This window comes from Oryctolagus cuniculus, chromosome 2, assembly GCF_964237555.1.
Source record: "Oryctolagus cuniculus chromosome 2, mOryCun1.1, whole genome shotgun sequence".
In the NCBI taxonomy this organism is placed as follows: Eukaryota; Metazoa; Chordata; class Mammalia; order Lagomorpha; family Leporidae; genus Oryctolagus; species Oryctolagus cuniculus.
Window position 1 is genome coordinate 93005598 of NC_091433.1, and position 15873 is coordinate 93021470.

Sequence of the window (15873 nt, forward strand, 5' to 3'; positions counted from 1 at the left end):
ACCCATTAAAGTACAAGTGGTAATTCTCAGGAAAGTATGCAGTGGGAAAGAAAATGGAAAATGTATTGCAACAAATATGATGGTGTTTCAGGAACTGTTTACCAAATGTGATCATGAACCTTAGTACCATACTCTCACCAGATGGGCCAAGGGCTCTTACCCCTCTTACACATGAGAAACAGCCTCAGACAGTCTACACAGATGTTCCTTTTACCTCCTCTGGAAAATTTTTTTTTTCTCCTGCCAGCACCAGCCAAAATTTCTTTCGCAGGGCTTTGGTTTGGGGTTTTCCTGTGTTATTCTCTGGCCACAATTAGCATTACCTAGTCATGCTTATAGTGCTCAGAGAGAATAGATACCCAATCTCCAAAGATGGTTTTGCATTTTGAAGATTTTCTTACCCCCCCCCCCCTTAAAACGATTTTTTAAATTTATATGAAAGAGTTACAGAGAAAGGGGCAGGGATCGCAGGGAGGTCTTCCATCTGCTGATTCACTCCTCAAGTGACTGTAATAGCCAGGGCAGGGCTGGGCCAGGCCAAAGCCAGGAATTTTATCTAGTCTCCCACATGGGTTGCAGGAAACCAAGTACTAGGACCATATAATGCTGCCTTTCCCAGGCTATTAGCAGGCAGCTAATTGGAAATGGAGCAGCTGGGACATGAACCAATGTCAACGGTGGCATCATTACCCACTATACCACAACACTGGCCCATGAAAACCTATTTATGGAGCCTCTGTTGTGGCACAGCAGGTTAAGCCACTGCCTGCAACTCTGACATCCAGTATTGGAGCACCCATTCAAGTGCTAACTATTTAGCTTCCAATCCAGCTCCCTGCTAATGCTCCTGGAAAAACAGTGGAAGATGGCTCAAGTGCTTGGGCCCCTGCCACCCACGTGGGAGACCCAGATGGAGCTCCTGGCTGCTGGCTTTAAACTGGCCCAGCCCCGGCTATTGCTGCCAAATGGGGAGTGAACCAGCAGGTGACCTCTGTCTCTTTTTTTTCTTCTCTCTCTCTCTCTCTTTCACATTGCTTTCCTCCCTCCCTCACTTCCTTCCTTCCTTTCTTTTTTGTTTTAAAAATTTATTTTTTTCTGTATTTGAAAGGCAGAGTTACTGGGGGAGGTGGGGAGAAAAAGAGAGGTCTTCATCTGCTCGTTCACTCCCCAAATGGCTGCAACAACCAGGGCTGAGCCAGGCCAAAACCAGGAGCCACGAGCGCCTTCCGAGTCTCCTGTATGGGTGCAGGGACCCAAATACTTGGGCCATCTTCTGCTGCTATCCCATATGCCTTAGCAGGGAGCTGGATTGGAAGAGGAGTACCTGGGATATGAACCAGCTTCCATATGGGATGCTGGCACAGGCAGAGGCTTACTTAACCTGCCATGCCACAGCACTGGCCCCTCTCATGTTGCCTTTCAAGTAAGATGAAAATAAACATTCTGCCTTTCTCTCTGTCTCTCTCTCTCACTAACTCTGCCTGTCCAAAAAAAAAAAAAAAAAAAAAAATACGGCTGGACGCCGTGGCTCACCAGGCTAATCCTCCGCCTGTGGCACCGGCACCCCAGGTTCTAGTCCCGGTCGGGGCGCTGGATTCTGTCCCAGTTGCTCCTCTTCCAGTACAGCTCTCTGCTGTGGCCCGGGAGGGCAATGGAGGATGGCCTAAGTGCTTGGGCCCTGCACCCTCATGAGAGACCAGGAGGAAGCACCTGGCTCCTGGTTTTGGGTCGGTGCAGTGTGCCGGCCGTAGCAACCATTTTAGGGTGAACCAACGGAAGGAAGACCTTTCTCTCTGTCTCTCTCTCATTGTCTAACTTTGCCTGTCAAAAAAGATAAAAATAATAAAAATAATAAAATAATAATAATCATTCTAAAAAGTAAAATGAAAGCTTTTTGAAGTGCAGGTGTGTGGTGAAGTTCTGAGCAATTCTTGCCTCACATCCTGGAAGCAGGGATTGTGGGTCGCAAGTTCAGTGGACTTCTGAGTTTTGTCTCTCAGAGTGCCACAGGAACAGGCCTGGCACAAGGTGCTTTCTAGCCCTCCAGAAGAAGTGCATGCTTGCGGGCAGCTTCAGGAGCAGGCGTTTCTTGTGCACTTAACCCCTGTGGATTTGAGGGCGGTCTATTGGTGTGTGTCCTGATAGACCCCTCCTGGCCCCTGAGGCCTTGTCCTGAAGGTCTGCTGTAGTTTGGTGGCTTGTGGCAGATGCAAACAGAATTCTGCATCCATCTTTTGGCATAGTGGCTCTATTCCTAGGAATTTATAGGACAGTTACCATGCAGTTCTGAAAATTTGTATTTATAGACTATAAATATAAGATTATAGATGCCGGGGCTGATGCTGTGGTGCAGTGGGTTAACGCCCTGGACTGAAGCGCAGGCATCCCATATGGGTGCCAGTTTGAGACCTGGCTGCTCCACTTCCGATCCAGCTCTCTGCTATGGCCTGGGAAAGCAGTGGAAGATGGCCCGAGTCCTTGGGCCCTGCACCCATGTGGGAGACCTGGAAGAAGCACCTGGATCCTGGCTTTGGATGGGTGCAGCTCCGGCTGTTGTGGCCATCTGGGGAGTGAACCATCGAATGGAAGACCTCTCTCTCTCTCTCTCTCTCTCTCTCTCTCTCTCTCTCTCTGTCTCTCTCTCTGCCTTTCCTCTCTCTGTGTACTCTTTCAAATAAATAAATAAATCTTTAATATTATAGATGCCATATGATGCCAGTTATATTGAGGTATTCATTAGTATCCTTATAGTAATGGATATGCAGGTCCACGATCCCAAACTCTTCAGTCCAGATACACTTTGGAATCTAGTTTTTTAGATTTTAGAAAGGTAACATGATGGATACATCCCGTATTGTGTACATACCCTCAGTGGCATCTAAGTTTAAGCCATTATTATCTTTGCAGCAAAACATAAGGTTATTCATTCTAACTGGAATAAATAAGAACAATAAACTCTTTCTGTGACAACCTTCACTTTGTCCTTGGAATTCCTCTGTCTTTTTTTGGACAGGCAGAGTTAGACAGTGAGAGAGAGACAGAGACAAAGGTCTTCCTTTTTCCTTTTTTTTGGGGGGGGGGGGGGGACAGGCAGAGTGGACAGTGTGAGAGAGAGACAGAGAGAAAGGTCTTCCTTTGCCGTTCGTTCACCCTCCAATGGCCGGCGCGGCCAGCGCACTGCGGCTGGCGCACCGCGCTGATCCAATGGCAGGAGCCAGGTACTTCTCTTGGTCTCCCATGGGGTGCAGGGCCCAAGTACTTGGGCCATCCTCCACTGCACTCCCTGGCCATAGCAGAGAGTTGGCCTGGAAGAGGGGCAACCGGGACAGAATCCGGTGCCCCGACCGGGACTAGAACCCAGGGTGCCGGCGCCGCAAGGTGGAGGATTAGCCTAGTGAGCCGCGGTGCTGGCCAGGTTTTCCTTTTTCCATTGGTTCCCCCCAACAAATGGCCCCCAACACGGCTGGCCAGTGTGCTGCGCCAATCCGAAGCCAGGAGCCAGGTGCTTCCTCCTGGTCTCCCATGTGGGTGCAGGGCCCAAGGACTTGGGCCATCCTCCACTGCCTTCCCAGGCCACAGCAGAGAGCTGGACTGGAAGAGGAGCAACTGGGACAGAATCTGGCACCCCGACCGGGACTAGAACCCAGGGTGCTGGCGCCACAGGCAGAGGATTAGCCTCATGAGCCGTGGCACCGGCCAGAATTCTTTTGTCTTATTTCATCCTGAGTCTTGTGTACTTCTTTCCTGTTTACTTTCTTATTTTGGTAGAGGACATTTTCAGGGGTATCTTTAGGAAAGTGCATGATGAAACTTTTTTTTTTTTTAAGCCTGCGTATTTGAAATTAGGCTTAGTTTACCCTTTGCACTTTAGGGTTGGGTTGAATGTGGAGTTTCAGATTGGAAATAATCTCAGTGTTTTGAGAGTTTTGCCCCAATATCCTCTGGCTTCCAGTGCTGCTGTTGAAGTCTCTTGCTGCTGTCCCTTGTTGGTTACTTGTTCAAGTCTAGAATCCAGTTTGATCCCCAGTGCTAATGCTGGTGTTCTTTGGTGTGAGGTACTTTTGTATTTGTTTTGTTTTATTGTGCTTAGCACTTAACAAGCCCTTAAAATCTGAATACTTCCTAGTTGTAGAAAATTTTCTTCTGAATGTATATTTTTGATTCATTTTATTCCATTTATTTTCTCTCTTCTCTTTTTAGAACTCCTGTCCAGCCTTTCAATGTCTTATAACTGACTGACTGATTTGAAAGGCAGAGTGACAGGGAAAGAAAGATCTTTCATCTCTTTGTTGATTCCCCAAATGACCACAAGGGCCAGGGCTGAGCCAGGAACTCCATCTGGGTCTCTCACATGGTTGCAGGGCCCAAGCACTTGGGCCATCTTCTGCTGCTTTCCCAGGTACTTTAGCAAGGAGCTGGTTTGGAAGTAGAGAATTGGCACCCTTGACATGCCAGCATGGCAGTCAGCTGCTTAACCCACTGTGCCACAACTCCAGCCTCTGACCTTCTTTTTTATCTCTGTAGTTCTGCTCTAGTTTCTGAGATAGTTACATGCCTTTTGTCCAGCTTGTCCATTGAAATTTCCATTTCTGGTGTTAGAATTCCCCAAAGCAAATTTTTGATTGCTGAGTGGTGCTTTTATAAACTGTTCATGCTTTAGGAATATAATATTTTCTCTCATCTCTCTGAGAACATTAATCAAAGAAGAATTTTTTTACTTTCATGTTTTATTTATTTTTTAACCCAGCTGGATGCCTAGTTTCCTCTCAGGAGACATCACTGTCAGCGATTTCTTGTATATCTTTCTTGGATTGGTATATTTCTATGCATTTGATTGAATTTGTTTTCCTTATCATTCAGAATAAAGTCCTTATCCTTAACCTAACTCAGTAGGGCCAAAATGATCTGCCTCCCTACCCCGAGTCTTCCAGTCCCTGCCACCACTGCCACCCAGCTGTGCTGACCTTGCCGCCCTTGGCCCTCTGTGCTCCTGCCTCTACACTTGCCCTGTGGAACTGCTGTGGTGTGTTTGTCTGCCACAGTCAGCTGTATGGCTTGTTTCCTCATTCACGCATGGCTTTCTCAGTGTCAGCCTTGCCCCTTGACTGCCGTCTCAAATTTCAGTCCCCCTTTCTCCAAAACCCCACCACTTTGTCATTGTGAAATAAACATACAGTCAGAAAAGTTCACAATATGTCCAAGTGTTATATAACAGTTGATTGTAGAATGAACATTTGTTCTATACAACCCAGGTCAGTAGAACACTGCCACTTCCTTGGAAAGCCTGCGTGTATACCTTCCTCCTCACCTCCTATCTAGCATAAAGCAGAATCTTGAGTTTTTAAGTAATCATATTCTTGCTTTTCTTGCTAGTTTTGCCATTTGTCTATGTGGGCCTAATTAGAATTTAAAATTTTTACTTTCTTCTGCTTCCTGTTTTGTTTGCTTTCCTTTGAGTTTCTTGTCTGTTTCTCATGTTGGGGACTTTTCTCAGATTTCTTAATCCTGGGCTGGTTTTCGGTATTTGAAAGGAAAGCAATGGGATAGTATTTGGCACAGCAGCTAAGATGGTGGCTGGGATGCTCACTTCCCCTGTTGGAATGCCTGGATTTGAGCCCCAGTTTAGTTCTTGATTCCAGCTTCCTGCTAATGTGTACCATGGAAGGTAGCAGGTTAATAGGCTCAAGAAGTTGTGTCCCTTGTTACCCACTGGGAGACCTGGATTGAGTTCCAGGCTCCTGACTGGCCAGGCCAGCATCTGCTTTTGTGGGTGGCTGGGGAGTGTACCGGTGGATAGGAGGTTTCTCTCTCCCTACCTTTGAAATAAAATAAGGAAAGTGCTGGCAAAAGCTGTTTGCATTCTGAGGGAGGGAGATTTTTTTTTTTTTTTTTTTTGACAGGCAGAGTGGACAGTGAGAGAGAGAGACAGAGAGAAAGGTCTTCCTTTGCCGTGGGTTCACCCTGCAATGGCCATCGCGGCCGGCGCACTGCGGCCGGCGCACCGCGCTGATCCGATGGCAGGAGCCAGGTGCTTCTCCTGGTCTCCCATGGGGTGCAGGGCCCAAGCACCTGGGCCATCCTCCACTGCACTCCCTGGCCACAGCAGAGAGCTGGCCTGGAAGAGGGGCAACCGGGACAGAATCCGGTGCCCCGACCAGGACTAGAACCCGGTGTGCTGGCGCCGCAAGGCGGAGGATTAGCCTAGTGAGCCGCGGCGCCGGCCGAGGGAGGGAGATTTTATAGTGGTAAATTGCCCTGTTTGAAATCAGTCATTTCATTTGTGGCCAGTCTTGCCTTAAAGGAAGCCTCCGTTCTCCTTCCTAATGAGGTGTTGTGCTGCCAGCATGTTAGGAGTCAGACGGAGTGAAGTGGCAAAGGGGAGCTTACTGCAGGGGGGTGAAGTTTTATTTTTAATATGTGTATAAATATGTGTTTTTTTTTATTTATTTGAAAGGCAGAGCTAGAGAGAGGGAGAGAAAGCCAAGTCTCCTTCTGAGTTCAGGGGCTCAAATACTTGGGCCATCTTCCACTGCTGTCCTAGGAGCATTAACAGGGAGCTGGATTGGAAGTGGAGCAGCCAGAACTCAAACTGGTGTTCATATGTGGTGCCAGCATTGCATTGTGGCAGCCTCGCCCACTTTTTACATTGCTGGCCCCATGAAGTTTCAGCCTGAGCTTTCTGGTACTCCAGTTCAGTGCTTCTCGCTCCAGCTCCTTTAGAGTGCATGTGTCCAGTCCTTCTTGGAAAAGGAGAAGGATCAGTAGTTCTCATTCTCTTTGCTCAGTGTATGTAACACACAGCAGATGACTCCAGATAGTTAAAATTTAGGTACGAGCTGCAAAAAGTAGAAGCTGAGCATGAGACTGACACATTAGCTCTGTTCTTAGCAGAGTTATCTGGTGATAACAGACTAATCTCTGTCAGACATTTCATTAGACATATAAATGTAAGTGCAACTGTAATCTCTTTATCTCCGTTCAGATCCTAGGACAGCAGATTAATGACTTCACTCTTCCTGACGTGACCCTTGTTGGGGAGCATTCTGACGCAGCCGAGCTCGGGAGGATGCTGCAACTCATTTTAGGCTGTGCTGTGAACTGTGAACAGAAGCAAGGTAATTTATTTGAAGTTAGCATATGCATTTAAAATAATTCAGGAAAGCAATATAGAGTGTGTATTTCATACATCAATCACCCTCAAAGAATGCCATTTTCCCTTGGTTTCTTAGTCTTTTTATTTATTTATTTACTTAAGATTTATTTTTTATTTGAAAGGTAGAATTACAGAGAGAGAGAGAGAGAGAGAGAGAGAGAGAGAGAGAGACCGACCTTCCATCTACTGGTTTACTCCCCAAATGGCTGCAATGCCTGTGGCTGGGCCAGGCCAAAACCAAGAACCAGGACCTTTTTCTGGGTCTCCCACGTACCTGGGCCATCCTCCACTGCTTTCCCAGGCGCATTAGCAGGGAGCCAGTTTGGAAGAGGAATAACTGGGACTTGAACTGGCACCCATGTGGGATGCCAGCGTCACAAGTGGCAGCATAACCTGCTATATACCACAATGCCAGCCCCTTGATGTTCTTGTGATAAATGTTTTAAAATTTATTTTATTTATTTGAAAGGCAGAGTTATAGAGAGAGGGAGACTTTCACCCACTGATTCACTCCCCAGATGGCCACAACAGCCGGGGCTGGGCCGGGCTGAAGCCAGAAGGCAGGAGTTTCTTCCACATCTCCCATGTGGATATAGGGGCCAAATCACTCAGGCTATCTACTGCTTTCCCAGGCATATTATCAGGGAACTGGATTGGAAGTGGAGCAGCCAAGACTTGGACCAGCACCCATACGGGAGTCTTGTGCTGCAAGTGGCAGCTTATCCTACCCTGGGCCACAGTGCCTGGTCCCCTTTTGTCATAAATTTAATCATAGTCACCATTGTTTTCTTGATGGTATGACTAGATTTACTGGTCTCTGATTCAAAATTTTTTAAACAATGTTTTAAACAATGTTTCTTTTTTTTTTTTTTTTTTTTTTTTTTTTTTTTTTTTTTTTGACAGGCAGAGTGGACAGTGAGAGAGAGAGACAGAGAGAAAGGTCTTCCTTTGCCGTTGGTTCACCCTCCAATGGCCGCTGCGGCCAGCGCACCGCGCTGATCCGATGGCAGGAGCCAGGAGCCAGGTGCTTTTCCTGGTCTCCCATGGGGTGCAGGGCCCAAGTACTTGGGCCATCCTCCACTGCACTCCCTGGCCACAGCAGAGGGCTGGCCTGGAAGAGGAGCAACCGGGACAGAATCCGGTGCCCCGACCGGGACTAGAACCCGGTGTGCCGGCGCCGCTAGGTGGAGGATTAGCCTAGTGAGCTGCGGCGCTGGCCTAAACAATGTTTCTTTCTAGCTTCATTCTTTTTAGATTTTACCATGTCATGGTCTTATAGTAAATTTTGTTTGCATATTAATTTGCCTCAAGAATTAATATTTTCTACATTTGATTATTGTATATTACTAAAATGTCTTAACAGGTTTTCTGTCAAAGATTAGAAGAGTGATATACATAAGAAGATTTAAAAGTAGATTAAATCTGTACATTGTTTTGATTTTAAGGTGAATGGTAAATTATAGTACTTTATATCAGATAATGATTTCCTATGTATCATGAAATTCATCAACTTCTGGTTATCTCCTTAATACATGGAAGTGTATGGCTGTGAAGAGTTGGCTAACCCTTCTATTTAATGCCAAACAGCACTAAGAAAAGACATAAGATGATACCTGCTACCATATTCCATGAAAAACAGCACAATTGATCTATTGGGCTTCTCTGACAACACCTACATTTAGTTTTCCCCATGGAATTGTAGAAATGTCGAGGGAGCAGGAGGTAGCATCTCTTCTGCAGATTATGCAGATCTAGGGTGTGTCTACTCTCAGGAACACAGTGGAGGCTAAGAATCAAATAAGTTTCTAAATTAAGAATTAGCTGTCACTGGGTATTCATGGGATGCTTAAAATACAAACCTTAGAGAAGTGGCTGTGGGCTTACTACCTAACTTTGGACAAGACATTCAGCATTGTTTCCTTGTTTGCAAAATGTGGAGGCAAAATCTGGCAGATGTGAAGGTTGAATGAAACTGTATGTTTGCTTTGTAGTCTATAAGTTCATGCAAATGCACAGCTGCATGTTCCCATGTTTCCTATTAGCAGTGAGGAACAGCTGCTGACGACATTGACTCAATACAGAAATGTCTGTCTTTGCTCTCTGACTTTTCCAATTGGAACAAATAAAATGGTGGTAAATTTGAAAAGGCAAAGATTAGTAGTAGAAGACACACTGACGATAATATTTACTTAGTGTCTGCTTTCATTCTGATACTTCACTAGGCACTGATGACAAAAAATACTTTTTATAGCTTAGGAAACTGGGTTCATTAGTATTACCTGACTTGCCCAAGATTTCTTACTTGTGAGAGTCTAGGTGAGGACAAAAATCCATGTTTTTTTCCATATTTAAACTTAATATACTTTGTACTAAATTGTGATGTAAATTTTGGACAGCCAAGATCTCACAATAAGCTCCCTTACATAGCATATCATAGCCTACAGCATTGTCTCATAGATGTGCATCAGTAGTTACATATAATTTATTCTGAACTTTAAAGATCTGTAAATTTTTTTGAATAACGTAGTTCTCATCATCATTTTGTCATTTAGCATTTTACGGTGTTCGCGGGGAAGGGCCTTGACGTGGCAACACCGCTTCTTAACTAACGCTTCCCCTCTCACACCTTACTAACTTTCTGCCTTTCTTCCACTGTTACTGTCTTCACATCTAGTAGGTTGTCATCAGATTTCCCTTCCCCATTACCAGTGCCACTGCTTCTTCTCTTCCATGTTCACAGTTTTTATTTTGAGGGCTATTTAGTCATCCTAGTCATATTAGTTTTCTCTGTAGCCTGTGACTTCCGTGTTTGGTACATTGAACAGATATCTCCAAGCACTCCCTTGCTATATTCCAGCACTCATAGGGTGATCTTTATTAATAAAACTAAATGAGCAATTGAAACCAAACTAAAAAATTATTTTTGACCAAATATTATTGAGTTATGATATATTCCTGCTGTTGGCGTAAGAACAAAGCCTGTGATTTAGTTATTTTGTGTGTATTTAAACATGTAACCAAACACTTGATTGAGCGTAAGTATCCTTATGATGTTTCCTTAAAAACAGTTTTTGATAAACTAAAAGTTTTGGCATTAACAACCAGAGTGTCATAATTTAATAGTGTTGTAAAAATAGCCTCTTGTTTTAAGCAAGTTAGCAGGCAGAGGATTGCAGTTTGGCATTCCAAATACACAAATATCTTCTTGATTTCACCGTAAGATCCCTTTGTGTAATACTTTGAGGAGTGAGCAGATTTTTGTATGTCTGTTTTTTGGATGTATGGGGTCAAAGAAACAATTGAGGCTAAGATTGATTCACTCTTTTAAATGTTTCTGATGAAAACATGCCTACCTTATTTGTAGGCATCCACCTGACCTATTGACTTTTCTATGCTTAATGTCGCTTTTGTCATCCACTGTTTAGACTGGAAATATTGAAAACTACTTCCAGAACTTTTTGTTTTTTAAAGATTTATTTATTTGAAAGACAGAGTTACAGAGAGAGGTAGAGACAGAGAGAGGTCTTCCATCTGCTTGTTCGCTCCCCAGATGGCCACAACAACCAGAGCTGAGCCTCTCTGAAGCCAGGAGTCAGGAGCCAGGGTCTTCTCCAGGTCTTCCATGTGGGTTCAGGGGCCCAAGCACTTGGGCCATCCTCTGCTGCTTTCCCAGGCACATTAGCAGGGAGCTGGGTCAGAAGTGGAGCAGCCAGGCCTTGAACCAATCCCATATGGGATGCCAGTTCTGTAGGCTGGAGCTTTAACCTGCTGTGCCACAGTGCTGGCCCCCCAGAACTTTTTTAGAAGGCAAGAACTTAGAGTTTGCAGCCTCATTACCACTGTCAGCTGAAAGATCTTTCTCTTGGCTGTGGTAAAGATGAGGTTGCTGCTTTAGCTTGTTTGAGTTATGGGACATTACTTTAAAACCCAAGATTTAGTGTTTGTTTAACTCTGATGTTAGTATCTACCTTAAATTCCCAATTATTTGTCCTAAGAAATGCTCAGTTTCATTTTTTTTTCTGTAGTAGAAAATATTAAGATAAGAATTATACACAAGTCAGTACTTCAGTGTCAAATAAGAATAAAGCACAAGAATTAGGAGTTGTTTCTGTGTAGTAAAAAATAATGTGAAAGATAATTTTTAGGTTTTTGAAAGTAGTATGGAGTCTTTTCCATCGTGCTTTGGCCTCTACCATTTTCCTGTTTCACACAGACACATATTCATGCTGATGCTACAACCCAGGACCTTGCACTGTTGCCTCAAACTTTATAAGGACTAGTGAAAAAGTTATCTTGGGAAAGAGGAAGACTGTGCTTCTTAGCCTTTCTGTAGCTGACACATGGGATTCCTAGGAAGAATCAGAGTATAGGAAAGCACTTCTAAGGATTTTGGAGCAGTAACCTTTACTCCCTTTACTGTCTTTGACTTGAACAGTGACATTCCAGATTGTTCTTGTTTTCAGAGTACATCCAAGCCATTATGATGATGGAGGAGTCTGTGCAGCACGTTGTCATGACAGCCATTCAGGAGGTATGTTGAAGCTTTGTGCCTACAGTTTGGAAAAGTTAAAGGAATAGGCAAAAAAAAAAAAAAAAAAAATTATTAAAGATTGTTTATTTGAAAGAGTTACAGAGAGATAGAAAGAGACAGAAAGAGATCTTTCCACCTACTGGTTCACTCCCCAGAAGGCTGCAAAAGCTGAACTATGCCAAAGCCAGGAGCTTCATCTGGGTCTCCCTTATGGGTGACAGGCACCCACATACATGGGCCATCTTCCACTGCTTCCCCAGGCCATCAGCAGGGAGCTGGATTAGAAGTGGAGCAGCCAGGACACAAGCTGGCACCCATATGGGATGCCGACATCACAAGATGTAGCTTTACCACAATGCTGGCCCCAAAGAAAAATTTTAAGGAAAGATTCTCCTACTTACTTTAAGGAAACTATTTTCTTTACATTTGTGATAGAGCTTGTCTTAATTTTTTAAAAATCTTAAGCATTTATTTTACAGGTACAGATATAACTATTCCTAATTTTTTTAGGTGCTCTTAATGAACCAGGAATAGTAGGCTAATTCCTTAAGCCACTAAAAAATAATACTAATAATAAGGTAGTAATAAATTAATCCAGCAGTCTACCTCACATTTAACTGTTGGTTTCTTGCTTGACAGAAAATGGGTTTTCACCTGTAAACATACCAGAGCAATGCCTGGGTGAATCATTATTTTAAATATAAAACATAACACCAGAAAGAAAGAATAGAGTTGGGCCTTTGGCCTAGTGGTTAAGACTGAATCTGGATTCACGTTCCAACTTCTTGCTAATGCTCATGCTGGGACCCTTTGTGAACATCTAGGGAACACACTTCATGTGCACATGCTCATTCCCTGTACAAACACATTTTTTTTTTTTTTTTTAAAAAAAAGGTTGGTTTATTTATTTATTTGAAAGAATTACAGAAAGAGGCAGAGAGAGAGAGAGATCTTCTGTCTGCTGGTTCACTCCCCAAGATGGCCACAATGAAAAGCCAGGAGCTTTATCTGGATCTCCCATGTGGGTGTCAGGGACCCAAACATTTGGGCCATCTTCCACTGCTTTTTCCAGGCATATTAGCAGGGAGCTGGATTGGAAGTGGAGCAGCCGAGACCTGATCTAGTGCCCATATGGGATGCCGGTGTTGCAGATAGCTGCCTAACCTGCTACACCACAGCACCAGCCCCCTACAAATATATATTTTAAAGTAAGAATAAATACAGTCTAATATTTGGTCAATCTCAGGATGTGAGAATGCTTTCTTTTTAAATATTTATTTATTTATTTGAAAGGCAGAGCTACAGAGAGGAAGAGGCAGAGAGTGAGAGAGATATCTTCCATCTGCTGATTCACTCCCCAAATGGCCACAATGGTTGGAGCTGAGCTGATCCCAAGCTAGGAGCCAGGAGGTTCTTCGGGTCTCCCACTTGGGTGCAGGAGCCCAAGGACTTGGGCCATCTTCCACTGCTTTCCCAGGCCATAGCAGAGAGCTGGATCAGAAGAGGAGCAGCCAAGTCTCAAACTGGTGCCCATATGAGAGGCCAGCACTGCAGGCAGTGGCTTTACCTGCTACACCACAGTGCCAGCCCCAAGAATGTTTCAGTCACAAGAGCAGTGGAAGGAATCCTATATTAATATGCATGAATTTCAAAAATTGTTTGCACTAAAATAAATTTTTTCTGTTCTCCATGAGATTTTTGAGCAAGTGTATATATTTGAAGTAAGTAAGCTTCTGAATTGTTTTTGTTAAGGCAAAACATGCATGGATTAGATCAGATATGGTCCCGAATCCATTTCTGTTGTTCTTTCCCCATGGAATCAGGACATGTCAATTCCCAGCACATCAGCATATGACAGTACACAAAACATTGCCACCAGAAAAACTCACCTGTGCTTTTATGTACATAATCTTTATTAGGATTTGATCACTTAGTAGGAGTAGGACTGGTGGAAACATTAGCCTTCAGGTTGCAGATTTCAAGGGTCCCTCCCCACTTCCTCCTCCCTTCATGATCAGGCTGATGTCAGGTATCTCAAAGCCCCAGCTTTCTAATCACCTGATTGGTCTTGCTGCATCACAGCCCCCACCTAGAGTCATCTCCTTAGTGTAAACTGTGCAGGGGTGTGGATAGCAAAAACACTTCAGTCAGTGGAATGGGGAAGATATAGAGACCACTTCCCAAGAACTGGAGACACCAGACAGCCAAATTTTTAATTACACAGGACTTTTCAAAAAATTACAAAACTGTTAAAAAAAGAAAATGAGTTTGGCAATCAGCAGTTGATGGTGGGAATGTAAACTAGTGTATCTTGTAAAGCTTTTATACCCTCTCACATGAGATTAGATTTATCATGAGTGTTAAAATATCAAAATCACAGCTACTACCCAAAGTTTAATTTGTTCTTGCCAGGTCCTGGTGGTTGTGGAAAGCTTGATAGTCATTAGGAACCCCCCAAAAAAGAAACAGTGACGGAGATAGAGGGAAAGAGACCTGCTGGTTCTATCTCCAAAGCCCTCCAACAGTCAGGAACTCCATCTGGGTCTGCCATGTGAGTGGCAGGAACCCAAGTACTTCGGGCTGTCATCCACTGCCCCACAGGCACATTAGCGGGAAGCTGGATCACAAGCAGAGGAGCCAGGACTCGAACGGGCCCCCTGATATGGATATGCCACATCAAAAGTGGCAGCTTAAACTGCCACACCACACCATCTCCCAGGTTTCTTTTAAGATGATAGACCTAAGGTCTGTACCGTCCTATTGCACAATTCTCCCATCTATTGGTTTAGCTCTGTCTACTCAAGCTCCATCTAGCACACTCACAGTTCCAGCCAGCAAGAAGAATTGAAAGAAGAATTATCAGTGTCCTCTGACTCATTCCCCTTTGCCAGATGTTACTGCATGGCCACAAAGGGAGAACAGGAGGTGCAGTGTTCATTCTCAGCAGTCACAGATCCAGCCAACATTTAAGGATTTTACTTCCAAGCAAGAGCATGAAAAAGGAAAAGGGGGCACTAAAAACGGGGTACTGGTTCTCCTAGCTGCACGGATCCTGGTATTCCACTTTTAGGGATCTGTCATAAAGAAATGTGAAAAACAAGGATATATAATGATAGCAGTGATAAGAGATTGTATAGCCTCTATTCTATTACAGATAGTGCTGAGACTAAGCAGTGTGCATCTGATGACCTATTTAAGAGTCATTGCAGTTGTAGTGAATGCCTCTGAATTTCTATCTAGAAGCAGCAAATAGTGTGTAACGTATATTTTACCACAGTTTTAGAATATATGAACAGAATTTGCCATACTCCTTTGAGGTATGTGTTGTTGTCCCCATTTTATAACAGGAAACTGAAGCATAGAGACTTTTAGTAACTTGTTCAAGTTAATAAGAAGCAGAGGCAGTCAGAACTCACATCTGAGCAGTCTGAATCCAGATCCTGTAATGACTGTGCTCTGTCACCTCGAGATGATTTACTATCTCATTATCTTCCTAGTACTGAAACGTTGCAGGTAGCCTGACAACCTAGCAATAGAGGAATGGATAGGTAAATGATATATTAATAAATTGAAATATTATGTAGACATTAAAGTATATTTTAAAAATATTTAATGACGTGGGAGATATTTACTTAAGAAAAATGTAGGGTACAAAATAAATGAACAGTTACAGTCCCATTTCTGTTAACAATTGAATGAAAACAAACATGCTAAAATGTTAACTCTTTCTCTCCAAATTAATAAATGGTCTTTACTCTTTTGTTTTCAAATTTTTCTATAATAGTTATTCTATGAGGGACCTTCAGATTTTCATAGAGAAAATACTATATAGATTTCAAAAAATGTTGTAACAATACATTAAATCCATCTTTTTAAAAAAGATTTATTTATTTATTTGAGAGGCAGAGTTATAGAGAGGGAGTCAGAGAGAGGTCTTCCACCTGCTGGTTCACTCCCCAAATGGCCACAACGACCGGAGCTGGGCTGATCCAAATCCAGGAGCCTGGAGCTTCTTCCTGGTCTCCCATGTGGGTGCAGAGGCCAAAGCACTTGGGCCATCTGTTGCTGCTTTGCCAGGCACTAGTAGAGAAGTGGATCAGAAGTGGAGCAGCTGGGACATAAATCAGTGCCCATATGGCATACCAGCGCTGCAGCTGGAGGCTTAATCTACTAAGTCACAGCACCAGCC

The 15873-nt window shown here is 43.7% G+C and overlaps 1 protein-coding gene across 3 annotated transcripts in view; it reads left to right on the forward strand.

Moving 5' to 3' along the window:
* HOOK3 (hook microtubule tethering protein 3) overlaps nucleotides 1-15873 on the forward strand; it is a 127148-nt gene that overhangs the window by 33032 nt on the left and 78243 nt on the right. For all 3 annotated transcript variants that reach the window (XM_002720760.5, XM_051832317.2, XM_051832316.2), the window contains exons 5-6: nucleotides 6983-7115; nucleotides 11617-11684. In XM_002720760.5, the coding sequence (XP_002720806.1) occupies nucleotides 6983-7115; nucleotides 11617-11684 (201 nt within the window). The remainder of the gene's footprint in view (nucleotides 1-6982; nucleotides 7116-11616; nucleotides 11685-15873) is intronic.